General features: G+C 43.0%; 1 protein-coding gene across 1 annotated transcript; it reads left to right on the forward strand.

The window, feature by feature from the left end:
- Positions 1-46: 46 nt before the first annotated feature.
- Positions 47-18,350, forward strand: LOC140485882 (lysozyme C-2-like). Its single transcript, XM_072584331.1, has 4 exons — positions 47-176; positions 2,754-2,966; positions 16,032-16,110; positions 18,284-18,350. The coding sequence occupies exons 1-4, from the start codon at positions 47-49 to the stop codon at positions 18,348-18,350; spliced, it is 489 nt and encodes a 162-aa protein (XP_072440432.1).
- Positions 18,351-25,939: the final 7,589 nt, after the last annotated feature.

A 25,939-nucleotide genomic window follows, 5' to 3' on the forward strand; every position in this document is an offset into this window, starting at 1 on the left:
ATAATATTTCCGTGTAAGAGCAGAATCAATTGAGACGGCTGAGCTAATGAGGGCACTCCTACTTCTCAGTCTCCTGCTTATGTCAATAGGTGCCAAGGTCTATGAGAAATGCGAATTTGCTCGGATTTTGAAGGATAAAGGATTAGATGGATTTCACAGGCACAGATTGGCGGACTGTGAGTCTCACTGTTTCATTGCTTTTTAACAAAGCCCAGTGCATTTACGTAGCCACACTAGGCCCTCTCTTTCACCTCATTGCCTGTCACAATAGTGTTCATGTTAGGTTCCTGTCAGTGAGTTAGAGAGTCAATGCACTGTGTGATGTCGGGCTGGGTTATACAGAGCCCCCAGCTACAGGGGGCCAGCCGCTACCAGGAAGAGAAAGCATGAGAGGAGAGAAGGAGGAAACAGCTGAAAAAGGTTTTACCTTCCTCAGGTCGGTGCATCTCCAGGTCTCAGCAAATAAGAAACTGCAGGTAGGCCAAAAATAAAAACAGAAAGTGGACAGAGAAACCGAACAGTTCAGTCAGTATCTGAAGGCAGAGAAAGAGATTTAGGTTGTGACTTTTCATCAGATTTGATGTTAGGTTCTGTAGTGCTCTGTTTGATCTCCACCTCATCTCTATCCCTCCATTTCCAAATCCATTTCATTAAATTATGTTGACACTGCTTGATGGCATTAAGCTTTTCCAAATGTCTTCCTTGATAATGGACTCTAACTCTTTTTCAATGGTAGGTGTGATGTGGAGGTGCCAGTGTTGGACTGGTGTGGACAAAGTCAGAAGTCACATGACACCTGACGAAGGAGCAGTGCTCCAAAAGTTTGTGATTTCAAATAAACATATTGTACGAGATCCTGGTGTCATGTAACTTCTGTCAATGTATTACGCTATAGTTTTCTACTTTCTGTGTCCCTCCATTCTTGAACAAGGGTGGCACATTAGTGATTTTCCAATCTGCTAGAACCCTCCAAGTTTCTTGTGAGTTCTGGAATATTATAACCGATGCTTCCTCTACCTCTGAAGCCACTTCCTTTAAAGCTCTTGAATACAAGCCAGCAGGTCCTGGCAACTAGTCAGTTATAAGTTTGTCAAATGTTTTATCCCTCCTGATGGTGACGATTGAAGAATCTTGTTCCCATTAGCATTTTGCTTACATGTTATCTTTCAGATGCTCACAGCATTCTCACTCAAAGTCCAAAACAAAATACTGGTTTAATTCATTTGCCATTTCCCTTTATTAATTCCCGAGAGTTGCATCTTCCAAGAGCCTCACATTCACTTTAGCTACTCTCTTTTTGTAAACTTGCAGAAGCTCTTTCTGTTTGTTTTTATGTTTCTTGTCAACTTAGTTTCACAGTTTTTTTTTCATTGGCATTTTAGTCATGCATTGCTGGTTCCTTCAAGATTCCCAATCCTTTGGCCTACCAATAATTTTTGTTACTTTGTATGCCTTGGTTTTTGATTGCATACTCTCCTTGTCTACCTTTGCTAATCACAGGTGGTACATCCTTCTTATTTAATCATGGTTTTAGTCCCGAATAAATTTTGGCTAAGTGTTCCAAAATATTGCTGAAACATCTGCCACTGCTTATCTGCTAATTTTCCCCTCAGTCAATTTTTCCTGCTTTAGGCAACTCTTTCTCCAGATCTCAGTAATTGGCCTTGTTTAGGTTGAGGACACTGGTTTGAGACCTGATGTGCTCTCACTCAAACTGAATTTGAATTTCCACCATCACTACTCCCCAGAGAACACTTAACTATCAAAATAAAAGTCAGAGAAAGGCCTGAGGTGCAACGTAACTGAAATCTAAGTGGAGCAAATTTATGACAGAACAACAGAGGGAGCAACAAAACAAAATGAAAGAAGATTTCAACTGCAGGAGATTTTGGGGCCATTGAACAATGTAGTGTTCTACATGTACTGAAAATGTTGTCCGGAGATCCTGAATTAACATTCCAAAAATTGATCTAAACCTTCCTCGCAATTTGAGCGACAGAGATGGTCGATGAAATGGGTTGGTGGATTTAGGTTACGGTGAAAGGGTGGGATGAAGCAAAGTGGGAGGAGGCTTACATGGAGTAGAAACACCAGCAGAGACCTTCTGGGCATTTCTGAGCTGGTATATGATGAACACAATAGAAGGAATTCACCAATCACTTTCCAAACAGTGAGGTTGGTGCCCATTTTAGCTGTCACGTGACTCCGTACAGTATGCATTCACTGTTAACACTAACTGAAGTATAAACAAGAACCTGCAATTATCTGAGAGCGATGGATGGCCAAGCTATTTGAAACATTTTACAAATGCCAAGTTAACTCAAGTTAAATCTTTGCACAATTTGCTCTTTGTGCTGAAAACCAACAACACTGCAAAATTCCGGAATTGGACATTGATTTCTGGTTAGGTAGTTTCCTGGTTACTTTGCGTCACCAATCACCTAATTCTGCCAAATAGGCTTTAATTCTCCATTTCCAGATTCATCAAAAACATTGCAAAGTAGGCAAAAAAAAACCCTCTCCTGTGAATCTGCTTCTCAGGGCTGCTGTCATTCTTCAGTGCTCATGGAATTAACTTTCAGTTTCTGGGGATGTCCGAGGAATCATCGATAGTTGGAAAATCTTTCAGTGAGTGCACTTGACCAAATTCTTGTGACTGTGAGCAAACCAAAAAAGTAAAGGTTAAAAGTGAGTCAAACTTGTGTTTGTGAAATATTACAGCCAATCGTGTCCTTGTGCTGTTTTAATTTTAGGGGTGTGTATGGTTGACATTGAAAGTGGATACAACACAACGTTAAAAAGACATTACCGCTATCTTGGAATAATCACATCAACTAACTATGGGATTTTCCAGATTAACAACAAGGAGTGGTGCAATGATGGTACACCTACATTCAGCTACAATCTTTGTCAAATCAACTGTAGCAGTAAGTTGACTAACACTACATCCATCTTGTTTTTGTCTTGTACCTGCTGTGGTTCCATGAATAGCACTCTCAACCTCTGAACCAGAGGATGTGAGTTTAAAGTGTTCTCCAAAGCATAACTGCCAAGGCAGCGTTTCTAGCTCCTGCGATACTGATAGAGTGCAGCACTGTCAGTGGCACAGCCTTATGGACCCTGGTTGCCCTCTCAGGTAGCTGCACTTTTCCAAAGATGAGCAGGAGAGTTAATTTCTCACCTTGAACCAACGTAATTGAAAGAACAAAGATGATCTGGCCATTAAAATTGCCGTCTGTGGGAGTTTGTGGTTTGCAATTTGATTACTAAGTTTGCAGTTCCTAAAAACTGAATCAGTCCAAATGTTACAAGACTTGGAAAGTATACAGGCCTGGGCTGACAAGTGGCAAGCAACATTTGTGCAAGGCAATGACATTCTCAACTACAAGACATCTAACATCTAACCACTGTTCCTTGACAGTCAATGGTGTTACCATCACTGTATCCCACACTATTAACTTCATGGGGGTGACCATTGACTCGAAACTAAATTGGATTTGCCATATACCGTATATATTCAAGTAATAGTCGATCTCATGTCAAAGTCAACCCCCTATTTTTGGCCAAATAACCTGGGATTTTCCATTTATCTCATGTAAAAGTTGACCCCAGTTCTTCACAGATAATAGATCAATGTTTATGAGTCAGTGTGCAGGCCGCCATATTCCGCTCCAGCTTTCCAATCTGCCGGTTGTTCTGCTCTGCTCCAGGTCTTCCAGTCCTCTGGCTGTTAGTACCACTCCAGGTGTTTGGAATTACCAAAATTCATTTTTTTCAGCCCTTCAAAAGTAGTATCCATGTAATTGTTGACCTCCAAAATTTTACCTTAAAAAGTAGTTATAAAAATATGACTATTACTCGAGTATGTACAGTAAATACAGGAGCTAAAGGTTCAGGTCAGACATTAGGAATATTGCAGCAAGAACTCACCTCCTGACTCCCCAAAGCCTGTCCATCATCTACAAGGCACAAGTCAGAAGTGTGATAGAATATTCCCCACTTGCTGGATGGGTGCAGCTCCAACAACACTCAAGAAGCTTGACACCATCCAGGACAAAGCAGCCCGCTTCATTTACACCATCCCTAACATCAATCACCTCTCTCACCAATGTACAGTAGCAGCATCTAGACGATCAGTAATATGAATACAAAATTAGGCAGGAACTGGAGAAATTAGATTGGGGGAGTCTGAGGATAAATCTTTCAAAGGCCAGTTGATCAGAGTTCAGGACCAGCACGTTCCTGTGAGGTCTCACAGGTGAGGCCTTCGAAGACTGGAGAGAGGCCAATGTTGGTTGGTTGTTTGTGAAGGACAAGAGGGATAACCCAGGTAATTTTAGGCTGGTGAGCCTTACATCGTGGTAGGCAAATTATTGGAGAAGACTATTAGGGACTGGGATTACTCGCATTTGGGAAAGAATGGGCTATACAGAAATAGTCAGCATTTATGCAAGGGTGGTCTTATCTCAGAAACTGGATAGAGTTTTTCGAAGAAGTGACAAAGATAGGGATGTCTATATGGACTTTACTAAAGCATTTGACAAGGTTCCTCATGGTAGTCTGGTCTAGTGGATTAAATCACTTGGGATCCACAGTGAGTTGGTAAGTTGGATTAAAAAAATTGGCTTGGTCACAGGAGACAGAGGATAGTTGTGAAGGAGTGTTGTTTTGACTGGAGCTCTGTGATTACTAGTGTTATGTTAGGTTCAGAGCTGGGACCACTGCTGATTGTAAAATGTATAAATGGTTTCAATGAAAATGTAAGTGGTCTCATTAGTAAGTTTGTAGCTGACACAAACATTGATGGAGTTGTGGATAGTGAGGATGGTCACCAAAGGATACAGTAGGATACTGATCAATTGGCAAGTTGGGTATAGAAATGGCAAATGGGGTTTACTCTAGACAAGTATGTGGTGATGCATTTTGGCAGATCAAATGCAATGGAAAATGTACAGTAAATGACAGGACCCTGAGGAGCATTGATACACAGAGGGATCTTGGGGTACAAGTTCAAAGCTCCCTGATAGTAATAACACAACTGGATAAGGTGGTAAGGAAGGCACCTGGTACGTTTGCCTTCATTGGTTATGGCATTGAGTATAAAAGTGATATTACAGCTGGAAGGCCACATTTTGGAGTATGGTGTGCAATTCTGGTTGCAACACTACAGGAAGGATGTGGAGGTTTTGGAGAGGGTGGGAAAGAGGTTTGCCAGGAGGTTGCCTGGATTGGAGTGTATCGGATATAAAGGGAGGATGGACAAATCTGGATTGTTTTCACGAGAGTGTCAGAATCTTAGGGGTGACCTGATAGAAGTAGATAAAATTATGAGAGGCAAGGGGAGGGTGGATCGTCAGAGACCGGAAATGTCAAATATTAGGAGGATTACGTTTGAAGTGAGGGGGGGAAAGATTAAAGAAGATGTGAGAGGCAAGATTTTTACGCAGAGCATGGTAGGTTTCTGGAATGCACTGGCAGGGGAGTCAGTAGAAGCAGAGACAATCGCCACATTTAAGAGACATTCAGACAGACATAGGTAGGGATTTGAGGGGTACAGACCATGTGCAGGCATGTGAGATTAGTTTACAATAATGTTAAGGTCAGCACAGACATGATGGGCCAAAGGGCCTGATCTTGTGCTGTATTGGGGAGGTCAGTGCAGAACAGATAGAGAGAGAGAGAGGGGGAGAGAGAGAGAGAAAGAGAGAGAGAGGGAAACCCACACTGCTCCCCGACACAGCAGTGAACCTGCACAGTTCCTGCCTTTGCTGTTTAATTCATGTATCACCGAACACCGAACTGCATCTGGGAAAATGTACAAACAGTGAACTTCACAACTGAGCATGAGGAACCTGTTTGGGAGAGGTCAGAGCACAGAGACAGAGAAGTGAATAGATTTAAATGTGGCTTTGGGGCCTTGCTCTCAGTCAGCAGTAATGAATATATTGTGTTCTTTCTTGATTCTATGTTTTATTGAGATATGTCTCTTGATTGACCATAAAATATAAGCCATAAGTATTATGTTAGCCTGGAGCAGTGTTTTGTAGAGGACAGTGCTATTTTCTGGGTCTGTCGCTTGGAAGTACAAATGGCCTTTGGTAGAGTGATATGCTCTTCTTGTCAGATGTGGCAGTTTAGGGAGAGTTTATGTGTTACTGAGGATTATATCTGCAATAAATGCTGTTGGTTGTGAATCCTATCAGATTGAATGGAATAGTTGGAGCAACAGTTTGAGGCTATGAGGAACTTACAAGAGCAAGGGGCTGTGATGGATGGCAATTATAGGAGGGAGAAAAGTCGCAGACACAGTCATATAGATGGGTTAACTCCAGGAAAGGTAAGAGAGGTAGGTAGGTAGATCAGGGGTCTTCTGTGGTTATCCCCATTTCAAACAGGTATGCTGTTTTGGAAAATGTAGGGGTAATGGATTGTCAGTGGAATGTAGCACGAACAGCCAAGTTTCTAGTATTGAGACTGGTTTTAATGCAAAGGTGGGGGGTGTGACCCAGGGAGATGGTGAGGAAAGAGATCAATCTGAGATTGGTATAGTTGAGACGGGTTCCAAGAGATCGATTGTGTTAGGGGACGTTCTAGTCTGTGGTACAGACGGACGTTTCTGCGGCCAGCAGCGAAAAATCAGAATGGTGTGTTGCTTCCCTGGTGCCAGGATCAAGGTTGTCTCAGAGAGGGTGCAGAATGTTCTCAAAGGGGAGGGGGCCCAGCAAGAGGTCATTGTCCACATTGGAACCAACGAGACAGGAAGGGAAAAGGTTGAGATTCTGAAGGAAGAATACAGAAGGTTAGGCAGGAATTTAAAAAGGATGTCCTCGAGAGTAGTAATATCTGGTTTACTCCTGGTGCTACGATCTAGTGAGGGCAGGACTAGGATGATGGAGCTGATGAATGCATGACTGAGGAGCTGGTGTATGGGAGAAGGATTCACATTTTTGGATCATTGGAATCTCTTTTGGGGTAGAAGTAACCTGTACAAGAAGGACAGATTGCACCTAAACTGGAAGGGGACTAAAATACAAGCAGAGCTGTTTGGGAGAATTTAAACTGATAAGGTGGGGTGGGGGGTGGTGGATGCGGTGGTGGAGGGGGAGGGGAAACTCAAGGAAATAGTGAGGAAAGAGATCAATCTGAGACTGGTACAGTTGAGGACAGAAGCAAGTCAAACAGTCAGGGCAGGCAGGGACAAGGTAGGACTAATAAATTAAACTGCATTTACTTCAATACAAGGGGCCTAACAGGGAAGGCAGATGAACTGAGGGCATGATTAGGAACATGGGACTGGGATATCAGAGCAATTACAGAAACATGGCTCAGGGATGGGCAGGACTGGCAGCTTAATGTTCCAGGATACAAATGCTACAGGAAGGATAGAAAGGGAGGCAAGAGAGGAGGGGGAGTGGCGTTTTTGATAAGGGATAACATTACAGCTGGACTGAGGGAAGATATTCCCGGAAATACATCCAGGGAAGTTATTTGGATGGAAAAGAGAAATAAGAAAGGGATGATCACCTTATTGGGATTGTATTATAGACCAGTCAGTGGGAATTGAGAAACAAATTTGTCAGGAGATCTCAGTTATCTATAAGAATAATAGGGTGGTTATAGTAGAGGATTTTAACTTTCCAAACATTGACTGGGACTGTCATAGTGTTAAGAGTTTTGATGGAGTGGAATTTGTCAAGTGTGCACAAGGAAATTTTCTGATTCAGTTCTGTGGATGTACCTATGAGAGGAGATGCAAAACTTGGGAAATAAGGCAGGGCAGGTGACTGAGGTGTCATTTGGGACTGGTGATCATAATTCTATTACTTTTAAAAGAGTGATGAGAAAAGATAGACCGGATATAAAAGTTAAAGTTCTAAATTGGGAGAAGGCTAATTTTGATGGTAATAGGCAAGAACTTTCAAAAGCTGATTGGGGGCAGATGTTCGCAGGTAAAGGGACGGCTGGAAAATGGGAAGCCTTCAGAAATGAAATAACGAGAATCTAGAGAAAGTATATTCCTGTCAGGGTGAAAGGGAAGGCTGGTAGGTATAGAGAATACTGCATGTTGAAAGAAATTAAGGGTTTGGTTAAGAAAAAGAAGGAATCATATGTCAGGTATAGACAGGAGAGATCAAGTATATCCTTAGAAGAGTATAAAGGCAGTAGGAGTATACTTAAGAGGTAAATCAGGAGGGCAAAATGGGGACATGAGATAGCTTTGGTAAATCAGGACAATCCAAAGGATTTTTACAAATATATTAAGGACAAAAGGGTAATTAGGGAGAAAATAGGTCCCCTCAAAGTTCAGCAAGGCGGCCTTTGTGTGGAGCTGCAGAAAATGGGGGAGATACTAAACGAGTATTTTGCATCAGTATTTACTGTGGAAAAGGATATGGAAGATATAGACTGTAGGGAAATAGATGGTGACATCTTGAAAAATGTCCATATTACAGAGGAGGAAGTGCTGGATGTCTTGAAAAACATAAAAGTGGATAAATTCCCAGGATCTGATCAGGTGCACCCGAGAACTCTGGGAAGCGAGAGAAGTGATTGTTGCGCCCCCTTGCTGAGATATTTGTATCATCGATAGTCACAGGTGAGGTGCCAGAAGAGTGGAGATTGGCTAACGTGATGCCACTGTATAAGAAGGGTGGTAAGGACAAGCCAGGGAACTGTAGACCAGTGAGCCTGACCTCGGTGGTGGGCAACTGGTTGGAGGAAATCCTGAAGGACAGGATGTACATGTATTTGGAAAGGCAAGGACTGATTAGGGATAATCAATATGGCTTTGTGCGTGGGAAATCATGTCTCTCAAACTTGATTGATTTTTGAGGAAGTAACAAAGAGGATTGATGAGGGCAGAGCAGTAGATGTGATCTATATGGACTTCAGTAAGGCGTTCGACAAGGTTCCCCATGGGAGACTGATTAGCAAGGTTAGATCTCATGGAATAAAGGGAGAACTAGCCATTTGGATACAGAACTGACTCAAAGGTAGAAGACAGAGGGTGGTAGTGGATGGTTATTTTTCAGACTGGAGGCTTATGACCAGTGGAGTGCCACAAGGATCGGTGCTGGGTCCTCTACTTTTTGTCATTTACATAAATGATTTGGATGTGAGAATAAGAGGTACAGTTAGTAAGTTTGCAAATGACACCAACATTGGAGGTGTAGTGGACAGTGAAGAGGGTTACCTCAGATTACAACAGGATCTGGACCAGATGGGCCAATGGGCTGAGACGTAGCAGATGGAATTTAATTTAAATAAAAGCAAGGTGCTGTATTTTGGGAAAGCAAATCTTAGCAGAATTTATACACTTAATGGTAAGGTCCTAGGGAGTGTTGCTGAACAAAGAGACCTTGGAGTGCAGGTTCCTAGCTCCTTGAAAGTGGAGTCACAGGTAGATAGGATAGTGAAGGCAGCGTTTGGTATGCTTTCCTTTATTGGTCAGAGTATTGAGTACAGGAGTTGGGAGGTCATGTTGTAGCTGTACAGGAAATTGGTTAGGCCATGTTAGAATATTGTGTGCAATTCCTGTCTCCTTCCTATCGGAAAGATATTGTGAAACTTGAAAGGGTTCAGAAAAGATTTACAATGATGTTGTCAGGGTTAGAGGATTTGAGCTACAGGGAGAGGCTGAACAGGCTGGGGCTGTTTTCCCTGGAGTGTCGGAAGCTGAGGGGTGACCTTATAGAGGCTTATAAAATCATGAAGGGCATGGATTGGGTAAATTGATAAAGTCTTTTCCCTGGGGTGGGGGAGTCTAGAACTAGAGGGAATGAGAGGGGAAAGATATAAAAGAGACCAAATAGGCAACTTTTTCACACAGAGGGTGGTGCATGTATGGAATGAGCTGCCAGATGAAGTGGTGGAGGCTGGTACAATTGCAACACTTAAAAGGCACCTGGCTGGGTATATGAATAGGAAGAGTTTGGAGGGATATGGGCCGGGTACTGGCAGGTGGGACTAGATTTCTTTGGGATACCTGGTCGGCATGGACGAGTTGGACTGAAGGGTCTGTTTCCATGCTGTACATCTGTATGACTCTGTGACTCTATGACAGTTCAATGTTCCAAGTTCATTGTTCTATGTTCTCAGATTCACTGCAGAAATTCGCCAAAGATCTTTAGATAGCATCTACCAAACTCATGACCATGATCATCTAGAAAGACAATGGCAGCAGATACATGGGAACACCATTCCCTGCGAGCTCCCCTCCAAGTCATTCACTATCCTGACTTGGAAATATATCGCTGTTCCTTCAGCATCACTGGGTCAAAATCCTGGAACTTACATTTTGGGACGACATACAGCACATGGATTGTGGTGACTTGAGAAGGCAGCTCACCACCAGCCTCTCAAAGTTACATAAGAATGGACAATAAATGCTGGTCCTGCCAGGATTGCCCATGTCCCACAAGTGAATAAAAAAAATTTCCTTCAATGCAAAACTGGCACATTTCAAAAATTACTTGATTGGCTGTAAAACAGTTTGAGAGGCCCTGAAAATGTAAAAGGTGCTTTCTGAATGTTTCAGCGTTTCAGTTTCCCGGCCTACAGTGTACGATGGCATGGAGCCTGAAGAGTAGGTTGGGGAAGTGGGCACCTGCCTGGCAGGAACATGGGTCAAGAGGCTCAAAACCAATATTTATTCTTCATCCCTAATCATTCTCAAGAAGGTCATGAGAAGGTTCCTGCACCCCAAGGGAGCAGGGACACCCACACTGTCATTAGAGGGAGAACATCTCTCCCAGGACATTGACCAAACAACACTAGGGGAATGGCAATATATTTGTATGTCAGGATGACGAGTGGTTTGGGGGGTTTGGTGCTAGATTTCAAGTGGTGGCGTTCCCATGTATCTGCTGCCCTTGTCCTTCTAGCTAAGGAAGCAGCTGTCAAAGGAGGATTGGTAAGCTGTTGCAGTGAACTTTGTGAATGATACACCACACTAATCGTGGAACAAATGAATATGTGAGAAAACCCACCACTGAATTAATCTCAGCAACTATGGTGAATGTCAATGTAAGAGTCAAAGCATCTTCGCAGCAGTCACCCTGTCAAGAGCTGCAGGTTTTCAGAAAGATCACCTCTCATTCTTCTGAACCCCAGTGAGTACAATGCCAATGGAAGGCAAGGAACCTTGGATGGTGGAGACCTGAAATAAAAACAGAAAGCACTGGAGAAACTTAGCAGGTCTGGCAGCATCAATAGAGTTTCTACCAATGTGGAAAATGTGGTGCTGCTCCTTCAACTTGCTTTGAGACCTTTAAGAGAAATATGAGCATGAAATCAAAGTGGCCGATTGGAATGGGGATTTGTTCTCAGAAGAGCTGATCTATTTTCTGCTATTAACACCTACTCTTTACCTATATCACTTCATGACTGCTATTATTCCCTTGCTTTTCGCTCCTTGACCATCTATTTTCCTTGCTGTTGCTTCCATCCCTCATCCCCATCCAACAGCATGTCCAATTTGATTTGAGGAATGTCCAATTCAGAATCCTCTAAACTTGGCTCTTCTTTCTGTGCTGTAATCATTAACACCTTCCCGATCAAAATAACTTTGGAGCATATTCACATGAGACACTCTGTGAGATTCCTTCCTGTTTGGAATCCTTATCAAGTCATTCACCTCACTTAATTTCTTCTTGATTTGATGAGGTCCACTTAACCTTGTTTTTGAAAGCTCTCCTGTTACTGGAAGTAACACCAATACTTCAGCTCCAATTGCAAAATTGTGAATTTTTGATTTCTTATCCACTTCCTGTTTCATTGTATAATTTGATACTTTTAAATGCTGTCTAGCCAATTCTCCAGCTCTATTTAGTAATTCTCTAAAATTTGACAAATATTCCAAATGGGTGATCTCTGAATTCTGACTTATTAATTTCTCCTTAATCAATTTTAACGGTCCTCTCACTTCGTACCCCAAAATTAAATCAAATGGACTGAATTTGATCGATTCATTCAGTGCATCTCTGATCGCAAAAAGTACAAATCCCAAACATCTGGATAATCCTGGCCATAAGCTCTCAACATTGCCTTTAATGCTTGACGCCATCTCTCTAGTGCTCCCTGCAATTCTGGATGGTATGCAGCAGATTTGAATTGTTTTATTCCCAAGTTATCTATGAATAGTTTGGATATGAAGTTTGATCCTTGATCTGACTGGATTTCTATTGGCAGGCCGTATCGAGTAAAAAATCTAAGTGGTTCTTTGACAACCCTTTTAGCTGTAATGTTGCATAATGCGATTGCCTCTGGAAATCTAGTCGACCACATCCATTATTGTTAATAAATACTTATTCCCACTTTTTGTTTGAGGTAGGGGAACTACGCAATCAATCAAGAATCTGTGAAAGATTCCTCAAATGCTGGAATAGGTATTAAAGGTGCAGGTCTTATTACTGCCTGTGGTTTTCCGATTAGCTGACGTGCATGACACGTCTGGCAAAATTCAACTACACCTTGCAGTAATTCAATGACAACTTGTACTGTTGAACAGTAAAAATGCCTTTACGTTTTAGCCTGTGTTTTCACCCTGAAACGACTTCCAAGTGATAGCTCATGCACTACTCTCAGCACCTCCTTTTGAGACCCTACTGGCAAAACAATTTGATGAATCTGTCCATTTATTATCTGCTTAAATATTTGATAGTTTCCATTTCCTCATTAAGACATCATTTGTTCAGTAATAACACACAGGAATGCATTAACTTTCTTTATCTGAAAATGCCTTTTGATTTAACTGTTTTAACTCCTCATCTTTCTGCTGTAATTCAATCAGTTTAGTAGAGCTAAAGATACTGGCATGTTTAGCTATTTGCTTCTTCTCTGTTCCACTTATCTGATCAAAAAAGGTCTCAGATATTACTATGTAAGCTTCCTTATCTGTGTCTTTTGATCTCTTCTGCTTCAACTTGTGACTCCATGATCTTGTGATCACACAATCAGGGAAAATTCCTGGATAAACATTCTTCATGTCTTCAGTTGCCTGCATCTCCACTGGCTTTTCAACTAGAGTAGGCAGCACACCTACCGGTGAATCAGCTTTATCATTTGCAAGGACCAATTGAATTCCTGAAGCTGAGAGTTTGTCCAGTACTCCAACTACAAATTCTCTACGTTTTTCTGGATCCTCTAGCCTCATTTTACATAACTAAGCACTCTTTGTCTCACAATGAATTCCTGTTACCAGAACCTTTTCTAGCAATAGTCCCTCATCCTTCAGCTTTAAGACTGAAAGGATTCCTGTGTCCCTTAATATTGTAACCTCTTTACCTCCTACTCCTGGCCTACGTGAATAAACTTTACCCTTGCATGTATATTTTTTAAGCAGATCTGGCACTTCCTCCTTAATCAACCTCTGATCATCTTGTACACTCTGAAGCAGTTGTCTAACTTCCCTTGAGCTTTTTGCTACTCATCGGGTTTTCATACATCTGGCTTTCTCTGAGCACACCAACACTGTGTTTTTATGTGGCCTACTTTATTACAATGAAAACACCAGAGATTTTTAACTTCTTTGTCCCCCTCAAAGGTTTTTTTTACCCTGTGGTAGGTTATCCTGATGATCTTCACTGAGATCTACCATTCCCTTTCCACATGAGAATTTCTCTTTACCCCAATTTCTATCCCTCATCGACTGAAATTGATTCTGGAAGCCAATCCATGTTTTATGGACCAGCTCATAGTCATCAGCCCCTTCAGCTGCTGACCTTGCTGTTTTAACTCTCTGCTCTTCCACATGTGTTTGCACTACTTCCTCACTGAGCCTACCCTCAATCTTTATCTCCAGCCTTTTAAGCTGACTTTCCTTTTTAAGTGTCAGTTTTTGAAGTTCAAACACTCTTTTTCATTCTCTGCTCTCTCTTTTTCCCTCTCTTCGGCTTCTAATTATAACTCAAACTTTCATTTCTGCTGCCTTTTCCTTACCTCTCACCTCTAACTCAAGCTGCTTCATCTGCAATTGAATTCTTGCCATCTCTATAGATTCTGATGGTTTCTCCAGCAAGTTTAAATGCTGAGCTGTTGATGTAATTATCTCTCATTCCCCCACAGAAGCAGACACTTCCAATTCCAGCTTCTCTGCTAATTCCTGCAGCTTGGTCTTATTCAACTTTTGCAAAACATCCATAGTCACTGCATCCACATCCAGAAACCTTTAGTGACTGAAAGAGCCATTCCTATCCCAAGCTTTGTCTACCCACCCAGCACCCGAAATACAAACACTAACACCGACCACTCATTGTTTACAGTCCTGCAAAGAGCCCCCAGTCTGTTAGGGGCTCAGCTAGACCACTCAAAACCTGCTTCAGCAGTCAGTTCAGCCCATAACCTTGCAATTTGTTTCAGTAGGAGTCGTGAAAATTATCCGGATTAAGTTAGTTGGGTTGGCTCCTAGATTTTAAAACAGACAAAAATGTATTCACAAAATTGTGCAATGAAACACAAAGAACAGAATAAAGACCCCCTACAGAACTCAGCCTATCCAACGAGACTGAGATTTGTAGGGGTTCTTTTTTTCTGTTCCAAATATACATAACTGCCCCAATGAGCAAACTCCCTTTAAAAACCAGTTTGAATGGATCACATGCTTACAGACTGAAGTTGAAGGGCAGAAAGAGAGAGAGAGTTTCCACACAGCTCCCTGTTAAACTTCCAACCAGTTCAAGACTGAACTAAGACTGCTCAGTTCAGCTAAAGAGCTGACCACTCTCCTCTCTTTATACAGGTCACTTCTAAAACACGACCACTTTGGCCTGAAGTCTCACCTGTTTACACATATTAAAAAGGCCTCTCAAAAAACCCTTTTCATCTCTGTACCAAACCAGACTGATTGGAGCCCAGCCTGGTTTATTACCCCTCTGAAACAAATCAAGGACAGAGTATTCTTGAACCAAGGAACAGCTTTTAGAAACAAAAAGGGACTAGCTTTGTGATACTGTGTCCCTGGTCACTGATCCCTTCATCAAGTGGATAAGTTTCTTCCTGTCTACCCTCTCAATGCCCACATAATCTTATCCATCTCAATCATGCCCTCCCTTCCAGCTCCACTGCTCCAAGGAAAACAACACCAGTCTATCCAATCTCTCTTCATAACTCTCCAGCCCAGGCACCAGGAGTAAATCTCCTCTGCACTCTCTCCAGTGCTATCACATCCCTCCTATAATGTGGATTCCAGAACTGCACACAATACTCCAGCTGTGGCCCAACCAACATTTCATACATTTCCAGCAGAACGCCCCCCTGCTGTTTAACTCTACGACTCGACTAATAAAGACAAATATCCCATATGCTTTCTTAACCACTTTATCTACCTGTCCTAATACCTTAAGGGACCAGTAGTCATACAAGGTCCCTCTGGTCCTCAGTGCTTCCCAGGGTCATTGATAACAGAGATTCTGTACTTCCGATGGGGGGTGGGGGGGGGGGAGGAAATGGAGTGTCTTTGAAGATTTTTCTTTGTCCTTCCCTAGAACATGGGCCATCTTAGATTTCAGCAAACAAGATATTCCCTGAAAGGTGAGATATTGGTCAACCAAATACAGCTTCTTGATTGATGTAATGCTCAGTACGTAACTCTCCTTCAGTCACCATTCCTTCCTGGGGAAATCACCTTGTTATTAGAAAGAGATGTCACTGTTGTTTGTGAGGTATCATTGATGTTGGGGGCAGTTAGTTTAGATGGCTGGCTTGAGATTTATTGATGGTTCCAACAACATCAGTTCAATCCCCACCATGATGGCCCAACCTTCTGAAGCTGACCCTTTGTCTGAAATGGGTTGACCATCAGGTTAAACTGTCACTTGTCTCCTCTTTCTGTTGACACAGTGGGGCAAGAGGAAGTTGCACTTTTTAATGATGTGAACTCTATTTGAGTCTATCAATTGAGTTGTTTGCTGGGATTGTGTGGCCTGCCCTAAATACCCCCTAACTTCAGCTTGGCTCTCTCTAATGGCACAATGGTTTTGTTCTAAAAGAGCAACTAAAAACTAAAAACTAAATTTATTCATTTCCTATTGTAGGTTTGTTGGATGATGATATCACTGATGATATTCAATGTGTAAAGTCTGTGGTTGTTACTCAGCTTGGAATGGATATCTGGTATGTTATGAGCCCTACTTTATTATTTAGTTTCTCGCTGCCTCTGTGAACCATGATGACAATTTAATATGACAGAAACCAGACTTAAAGGGAATGCAAGGTGAAGAGCTGGGGTTCACAGTACAATACATCATCATGGTATGAAGAAAGTCGATTGAATCAGAGAAACGGTGAAATTGAAAGTCAGGGTTGCCTGTTTCAAAGGTGGGAACTGGACAAGGTGATGGGATCTGAGACTTTTAGGAATAAGTTAGGATATTATTGTGGTAGAACATGCCTGAACTATGAAGGATGTCATTACCTACCATGAATTCTCTCAGGACGAAAGGGACTAGTGGACACCCATGGAACTTGCAGTCAATGTCGTCAATGTTGGTATTCGGCAAAACTTTCTGCAGCTGGTGACACCTCAGGCTTTACTCATGGTCATACCAGAGGGTAGAGATTTGAACAGCCGTTCCTGAGAACATGCACCAGCAAGTTTCAATGCTTGCCCCACTTTCTTAAAAAGGTAGAGGTTTGTTTTCCCAAAAAGGGAGATCCACAGTGCAGCCATTTCTGAGGCAGCATGCCCTTATATCAATTGCGTTGAACAACTTGGTGGGATTGGCTCAGCTTTCTGCTGTTAATATTGTCAGCACATACACAAAGATTATTTGTGATTTTACCCTGCCATCCGATTCACCTTTTAGGTCACTCTGTGGTTAGCACTACTGCCTCACTGTGCCAGGGACCTTGGGCAACTGTCTGTGTGGAGTTTGCACATTCTCCCAGTGGCTGTGTGGGTTTCCTCCCATAGTCCAAAGATGCATAATTTAGGTGGATTAGAGCTATAGAGATATACAGAAGGGAAACAGACACTTTGGTCCAACTCATCTATGATAACCAGATACCCTAAATTAGTCAAGCCCCATTTGCCTGCATTTGGCCCATGTCCCTCTAAATCCTTCCTATTCATATACCCATCCCGATGCCTTTTAAATGTTGTAGTTGTACCAGACTCCATCACTTCCTCTGGCAGCTTATTCCAGACATGCACCACCCACCTTCTGTGTGAAAAAGTTACCCCATAGGTCCCTCCTTCCCCTCTCACCGGAAACCTACGCCCTCTAGTTTTGGGCTCCCCTACCCCAAGGAAAAGCCCTTGTCTATTTACCGTATCTCTGCCACTCTATATGGTCACTCCTCAGTCTAAATTGCCCTGTAATTTGTAGAGATCTGTGGGGCAAGTGACCAGCAATGGTAAATGTGGGATTATAGAGATGGGGTGGTGCTGGGTGGGCTGTTCTTCAGAGAGTCAGTGCAGACTCAATGGGCTGAAGGGCCTCTTTCTGCACTGTAGGGACACTATGAATCCTGGTGGGCCTCAGTGGTGTAGACATAACAGAGATTTGAAGTGACAGCATCAGTAGAACCAGGATTCTGCACCATTTGACAGGGAGATAAAAAATCAATTGACTGGGGAAGGTTGTATCTGGACTTCACTTTAATACCATGCTGTTTAGAAACCATAAGATATAGGAGTAAAAATTAGGTCATTCGGCCCATCGAGTCTAATCCAACATTCAGTCATGACTGATAAGTTTCACAACCCAATTCATCATGGATACTTCCTTGTAACCTTTGATCCCCATTGATACTCAAGAACCTATCTATCTCAGTCTTAAATATACTCAATGACCTGGCCTCCACACCCTTCTGTGGCAGTGAATTCCACAGATTCACCACTCTCTGGCTGAAGAAGATTCTCCTCATCTCCATTCTAAAGAGTTTTCCCTTTACTCTAAGGCTGTGGCCTCCGGTCTTAGGGGGTTTCCCCTGCTAATGGAAATATCTTCCCAAACCCCATTCCATCCAGGCCTTTCAGCATTCTGTAAGTTTCAATTATATCCCCTCTCAGCCTTTTAAACTCTATCAAGAATAGACTCAGAGTCCTCAAACATTCCTCATTTGTTCAGCCTTCATTCTCAGGAGTCTCCTTTGGACTCACTCCAGGATCAGTGCATCTTTCCTGAGATATGGGGCCCACAATTACTCACAATATTCTAAATGGGAGACCCAAAGGGCTGAATGACCTATTTCTGGACTAGAATGGCATATAACTGAGTGGAATGAATGGGACTTTTCTTGTTCAAAGTTCTTTTTCCAGCTTTAACAATGTTTTCCATTGCAGGTCTGGCTGGAAGAAGAAGTGCATGGGGCAAGATCTCAGTCATCTTCTGGATAGTTGCAGAATGTGAAGACAGAAGATCCAATGCTCAGCTTTACACTTTGTACCTCACCTCTCACAGCTTCACATTGCCAGCGCATTTACATCTCATTAACCAGGACTTGCAGGAGCTGCTAATTAGTCAGGCCTGGGGATCATTTGCTGTTGACCCCCCAACCTGATCAGTGTTTGGAAGGCAGCGTGGGACTGTGAATTTTCATCTGTGGTTCACTGCCATGAAGTTCCTGAATCAGTTCCCCCTTCCTCCTGCTGAGAGAGGGGTGATGGCCTTCAATGAGCTTCAGTGTCACTGGGCTGTACAGGATGAAATAAAACAGTTGACTGACCCAGAAAGACCATCAGATACAGGAGCAGAAGTAGACCATTCAGCCCATCGAGTCAGCTCTGCCATTCAATGAGATTATAGCTGAGCTGGTAATCCTTAACTCCAAATTCCTGCTTTCTCCCCTTAAACCTTGAGTCCCTTCCTCAGCAAAAATCTAACTCAGCCTTGGATATTCTATTTGAGACAAACAACAAAACCTCTCTTCAAGATGTTGCTATTAATCTCACAATTTCAAATGATAAGAGTGTGGTGGTAAGGGACAGAGTCCCTGAGAAGGTCTATTAACATGCTCCAACCTCACACCAATTCCCTTCATTGTTTGACTTCTGCTTCTGCAATGTATTGAGCTCCTGTTCTGTTTTGATCTGGCAAATAGAATCACAGAATCATCATAGAATCACTTCCGTGTGGAAATAGGCTATTCGGCCCAGCAAGTCACACCAACCCTCCAAAGAGTAACTCATCCAGACCCATTCCCCTACCCTATTACTCTACATTTCCCATGACTAATGCACCTAGCATACACAGCCCTGAACACTAAGGGACAATTTAGCACAGCCAATTCACATAACCTGCTCATCGTTGGATTGTGGGAGGAAACCGGAGCACGTAGAGGAAACCCACGCATTTTCCAAATGTTCCCACAGGATTAGGAAATGAATAAATACAAGAGCATACTCAAATTGTTCGGTGTCCACATTATTTTTCAATAGCTGCCTGCCTTTAAATCAAACTTTAGTCATAGTGAGCATCTGACTGCTCCTCAGAATGTTAATCAGGGAATAATCGCTAATCCTAGGATCACAGTTTATGGACTTCTGGACAGGTCAGGTCACATAATCACAAAGTTTTACAGAACAAAATGAGGCTATTTGACCCATTGAATGGGTACTAGCTCTCCATAGGAGCATCATTACCTTGTGCTATTCTCCTGCCTTTTCCCTATGCCTTTGCAATAATTAGCTACTGCACTCTTGATTGACTCAACTGAATCTGATAAAAGCATACATCTGTTCCTGATCCAAACCACTCTTGGGAAAATGTTATTTTTTTTCTCACATTACACTTTCTTAATTTCCAACCTATGTTCTCTTGTTCTTAGACCATAAGACATAGGAGCAAAAATTAGGCCATTCAGCCCATCAAGTCTGCTCTGCCATTCAATCATGGCTGATAGGTTTTTCAACACCATTTTCCCACTTTCTCCCCATAACCTTTAATCCCCTTGGCAATCGTGAACTTATCCATCTCTGTTTTAAATGTACTCAATGTCCTGGCCTCCATAGCCTTCTGTGGCAATGAATTCCACAGATTCTTGATCCTTTTCTGAGCAATTTCTATCTATTCTGGTTCCCTCCTATAAGAAGAATGTTGTGAAACTTGAAAAGGTTCAGAAAAGATTTACAAGGATGTTGCCAGGGTTGGAGGATTTGAGCTTAAGGGAGAGGCTGAACAGGCTGGGGCTGCTTTCCCTGGAGTGCCGGAGGCTGAGGGGATGAGTTTATACAGGTTTATAAAATCATGAGGGGCATGGATAGAGTAAACAAATTTTTCTCTGGGTTGGGGAGTCCAGAACTAGAGGGTTTAGGGCGAGAGGAGAAAGATATAAAAGAGACCTAAGGGGCAACTTTTTCACACAGAGGGTAGTACGTGTATGGAATGAGCTGCCAGAGGATGTGGTGGAGACTGGTACAATGACAAACATTTAAAAGGCATCTGGATGAGTATATGAATAGGAACAGGTTAGAGGGATATGGGCCCAATGCTGGCAAATGGGATGAGATTAAATAAGAATATGTGGTAGGTATGGACAAGTTGGACTGAAGGGTCTGTTTCCATGCTGTACATCTCTATGACTTAAACCTGAAGGCCTTTTATAGGTATATCAGGAATAGAAGAATGACTAGAGTAAGTTTAGGGCCCATCAAAAATAGTAGTAGAAAGTTGTGTGTGGAATCTGAGGCCAGAGGGGAAGAGCTCAATGAATATGTTTTGTGAGTATTCACATTGGAAAAAGGCAATGTTAGTGAGAATATGGAGATACTGGCTACTGAATTAGATGGGATTGTGGTTGACAAAGAGGAGATTTTAGCAATTTTGGAAAATCTGAAAATAGATAAGACCCCTGGGCCAGATGGGATTTACGTTTGGATTCTCTGGAAAGCCAGGGAGGAGAATGCAGAGCTTTTGGCTTTGATCTTTGTGTCATCATTGTCAACAGGAATAGTCCCAGAAGACTGGAGGATCGCAAATGTTATTCCCTTGTTTAAGAAGGGGAATCGGGACAACCCTGATAATTATAGGCTAGTGAGCCTGACTTCCGTTGTGGGTAAGGTGTTGGAAAAGGTTCTAAGAGATAAGATTTATAATCATCTGGAAAGGAATAATTTGATTAGAGATAGTCAACACGGTTTTGTGAAGAGTAGGTCATGCCTAACTTAGTGAAAGTGGGTCATCTTCTGCCTCGGGACCTTCCAACCCCAGGGCATCAATGTGGACTTCACCAGTTTCCTCATTTCCCCTCCCCCACCTTACCCTAGTTGCAACCTTGCAGCTCAGCACCATCCTCATGACCTGTCCACCTGTCCATCTTCCTTCCCACCTATCCGCTCCACCCTCCTCTCTGACCTATCACCCTTACCCCCACCTCCATCCACCTACTGCACTCTCAGCTACCTCCTCCCCAGCCCCACCCCCTCCCATTTATCTCTCTACCCTTGAGACTCCCAGCCTCATTCCTGATAATGGGCTTTTTTCCTGTTCCTTGGATGCTGCCTGATCTGCTGTGCTTTTCCAGCACTATTCCAACCATGCCTAACTAACCCTATTGAGTTCTTTGAGAAGGTGACAAAACAAGTGGATGAGGGTAACACAGTTGATGTAGTGTATATGGACTTCAGTGAGGCGTTTGAGAAGGTTCCACATGGTAGGCTATTGTACAAAATATGGAGTTTCAGGATTGGAGGTGATTTAGCGGTTTGGATCAGAAATTGGCAAGCTGAAAGAAGACAGAGGGTGGTGGTTGATGGGAAATGTTCATCCTGGAACTCAGTTGCCAGTGGTGTACCGCAAGGATCTGTTTTGGGGCCACTGCTGTTGTTAATTTTATAAATGATCTGGATGCGGGTGTAGGAGGATGGGTTCGTAATTTTGCGGATAACACAAAGGTAGGCAGAGTTGTCAATAGTGCCAAAGGGTGTTGTGGGTTACATAGGGAGATAGATGAGATGCAGAGCTGGGCTGAGAAGTAGCAAATGGTGTTTAATCAGGAAAAGTGTGAGGTAGTTCACTTCAGAAGAAGTAATAGGAATTCAGAGTATTGGGCTAATGGTAAAATTCTTGGCAGTGTAGATGAACAGAGAGATCTCAGTGTCCAGGTACATAAATCCCAGAAATTTACCACCCAGACGGATAGCTTGTTAAGAAGGCGTATGGTGTTTGATTGGAATCCCTACAGTATGGAAACAGGCACTTTGGCCCAACAAGTCCACACCGACCCTCCGAAGAGTAACCCACCCAGACCCATTCCCCTACCTTACATTTACTCCTGACAAATGCACCCAACACTATGGGCATTTCAGCATGGCCTATTCACCTGACCTGCATATCTTTGGATTGTGGGAGAAAACCAAAGCACACCCACGCAGACACAGAGAGAATGTACAAAATCCACACAGACACTCACCCGAGGTGGAAATTGAACCCGGGTCCCTGGCGTAGTGAGGTAGCAGTGCTAACCACCGAGCAAATGCGTGCATTGATATATAATGGTAGGGGGATTGAGTCTCAGAGCCACGAGGTCATGTTTCAGCCGTACAAGGCACTGGTAAGGCTGCACCTGGAATATTGTGTGCCGTTCTGGTCACTGCATTATAGGAAGGATATGGAAGCTTTGGAAAAGGTTCAGAGGAGATTTACTAGGATGTTGCCTGGTATGGAAGGAAGGTCTTATGAGGAAAGGCTGAGGGAACTAAGAGAAGAAGGTTGAGTGGTGACTTAATTGAGACGTATATGATAATCAGGGGGTTAGACAGGGTGAACAGTGAGAACCTTTTTCCACAGCTGGTGAAGGCTAACACAAGGGGACATAGCTTTAAATTGAGGGATGATAGATTTACGACAGATATGAGGGGTATTTTCTTTACTCAGAGAGTAGTAGGGGTGTGGAACGGCCTGCCTGCAACAGTAGTTACTTGTTGGTATTAAGGGCATTTAAATGGGCATTGGACATGCATTTGGTTAATAATGGAATGGTGTAGGTTAGATGAGCATCAGATGAATTTCACAGGTCAGCGCAACATCAAGGGCCAAAGGGCCTGTACTGTGCTGTAACAATCTATGTTCTATGTTCATGAAGCCTCTATCAAATTTCCCCTTAGCATTCTTCGCCTCAGGGAGAACAGCCCTAAATTAGATTAGATTCCCATTAGATTAGATTTGATTCCCTACAGTGTGGAAACAGGCCCTTTGGCCCAACAAGTCCACATCGACCCTCCGAAGAGAAACCCACCCAGACCCATTTCCCTCTGAATAGTGTACCTAACACTATGGACAATTTAGCATGGCCAATTCACCTGACCTGCACATCTTTGGACTGTGGGAGGAAACCAGAGCACCTGGAGGAAACCCACGCAGACACAGGGAGAATGTGCATACTCCACACAGACAGTGGCCCAAGGCTGGAACCGAACCTGGGATCCTGGTGCTGTGAGGCAGCAGTGCTAACCACTGAGCCACTGTGCTGCCCCCAAACTCTTCAAACTATCCTCAGAACTGATGTTGCTCATTCCTGGAGCCCTTCTTGTCCTCCAGGAATGGCTCAACTTCTGCACTCTCTCTTCAGTGCCTTTACATCGCTCCTCTAGTCTTGAACTCTCAACTGAGCACAATCCTCCTGCTGAGGTCTAACCAGTGTCTTTGTACAAGAACCACCTCACCTCCTTGCTCTGGTACCCTGTGCTCCTGTTAATAAAGACAAGAACATCGTATGCTTTCCTTCCTCCTCTCTCCAACTGTGCTGTCACTTTTCATCATCTGTCACATGTACATCCAGACCCTCTACTCCTGAACCTCTTTCAGAATTGTACCCCTTATTTTTATGTTATTTGTCCAATGAGGTGGAGGCAGATACAATTACAACATTTAAAAAGCATCTGGATGGGTATATGAAATGGAAAGATTTGGAGGGATATGGGCCGGGCGCTGGCAGGTGGGACTAGATTGGGTTGGGATATCTGGTCGGCATGGACGGGTTGGACCGAAGGGTCTGTTTCCATGCTGTACATCTCTACGAATCTGTGACTCTCACCCTGCTGCAGATCCCTCCCTGGTCAAGAATAGACAGCATCATCTGAGGCTTCTCATGGTTTCTGCAGCTCATTAGTTCGATTCTAAATCAGGTAAATTTGCCATATTCCTGCCACCAGCCTCGTAAGAGAATAAGAAAAATAACATAAGTCGTCTGTTCAGGCCTTCAAGCCTACTTAGACAGTTCATAAGAACGTGAACAATCTTCTGTTGCAACTGCATTTTCCTTACCAAGTATATAACCCTTGAATTCTTTTGAATCCTAAAATCTATCAAACTTTATCCTGAAAGTCAACATGAAATATATAATGAATAGATTCAACAACAAAGCACCCAAAGGCCTCTAGGGCAGGAAAATGTTCACAACCCTCTGTATGAACAAAATGTTGTTCTTCTCCATCTGAAACGGATGATTCCTTACCCTGAGACTGCAATGTGTAGTTCAAGACTTTCCAGATCCAGGAAACTATCCTCTTGTAACTATCCTCTTGGAAGTACAGTGGTGTCCTCATACCCAACAACCCTGCCTGCAATATTTCCACACTCGAGCTTTGCATCCTTACTACTATGAGTTCACCCATGAAGGGGACATTTCACCTCAGGCATAGCATTATCCATGAAGATGGAATGGTCAGCAATGTATCATTGTCACTGGTCAAATTCCTGAAATTCATCCTCTAACATTATCCACCACAACCACCCACAGGATTCATTGCAGCAACTCACTACAACTGGGTTGACAGCACCTACCAAACTCACAACCGCTACCACCTAGAAGGACAAGGGCACCAGATACACGGGAACACCACCGCCTACAAGTTGCCATTCACTCACCATCCTGATTCCGAAATATATCACCATTCTTTCAATGGGGGCTGGGTCGAAATTCTGGAATTCCTTCCTTAACAACTTTGTGGATGTACCTGTACATACAATGCATGAAGTGATGTGATTCAAGACAACTCAGGATGAGAAACATATGCTGGCCTAGCTAGCAATGCCCACACTCCAAGTTAAAAATCACACGACCCCAGGGTATAGCCCAACAGGTTTAATTGGAAGCATTAGTTTTCGGAGCGTTGCTCCTTCGTCAGGTGGTTGTGGAGTATAAGATCGTAAGACACAGAATTTATAGCTAACATTTTACAGTGTGATGCAACTGAGATTATATATTGGAAAAGACCTGGATTTATTGTTAAGTCTCTCATCTTTTAGAATGACCATATTGGTTTCAGTTCTTTCACATATAAATCCCAGAACCTTTTTAAAGTTACATTCTCAAGTGAACTTTAACAATAGGTGCCATGTCAGCTCAGATAATGCATTGAAGGTGTGAGGTGCCCTGTGTGAGGCTGTCTGTGCCCCAATGTTCAGACTGATTAAATTTCTAAAAAATGGATTTACAGAATATTACATAGATACCTGCAGTTTTTGAGCAAAATAAAATGTAATTCTGCAAGTACAAATTCACCCCACAAACTTATGTGTGTGTGTGTTTGGGGAGGGGAGGGGGATATGAGTGCCTGTAAGAGAGTGTGTGTATGTGGATGAGTGTGAGTGTGAGTGTAAAGGGGTAAAAGGCTGGGAGAGGGTACGTGTCTGAGCGTGGGTGTTGATGTGTGAGTGTATGGAAGAGGGTGTGTGTGTGTGTGTGTGTGTGTGTGTGTGTGAAAGAGAGAGCCTCCAAATCTAAAACAGATCATTGTTTGCAGCAAACTGCCTGGCTTTCAGGACAGCACCATACAACCCTGTCACAGTGGACACTGCAAGACATGTCAGAGTATCGACACGGATACCACCATAACACGTGGGAACATCACCCAACAAGTACGCGGTCGGTACTCATGTGACTCAGCCAACGTTGTCTATCTCATACATTGCAGGCAAGGATGCATTGAGGCATGGTACATTGGTGAGACCGAGCAGAGGCTACTGCAACAGATGAATGGACACTGCACAACAATCAA

Source organism: Chiloscyllium punctatum, chromosome 15, assembly GCF_047496795.1.
Source record: "Chiloscyllium punctatum isolate Juve2018m chromosome 15, sChiPun1.3, whole genome shotgun sequence".
Lineage (NCBI taxonomy): Eukaryota > Metazoa > Chordata > Chondrichthyes > Orectolobiformes > Hemiscylliidae > Chiloscyllium > Chiloscyllium punctatum.

What these genes read in the sequence shown, in the direction of transcription:
- LOC140485882 (XM_072584331.1), top strand. Translation starts at nt 47, where the DNA reads ATGAGGGCACTCCTACTTCTCAGTCTCCTGCTTATGTCAATAGGTGCC. An exon ending in ATCCATCTTGTTTTTGTCTT is followed by an intron (nt 2,967 to 16,031) that starts GTACCTGCTGTG and finishes TTCCTATTGTAG; the next exon opens with GTTTGTTGGATGATGATATC. An exon ending in CAGCTTGGAATGGATATCTG is followed by an intron (nt 16,111 to 18,283) that starts GTATGTTATGAG and finishes TTTCCATTGCAG; the next exon opens with GTCTGGCTGGAAGAAGAAGT.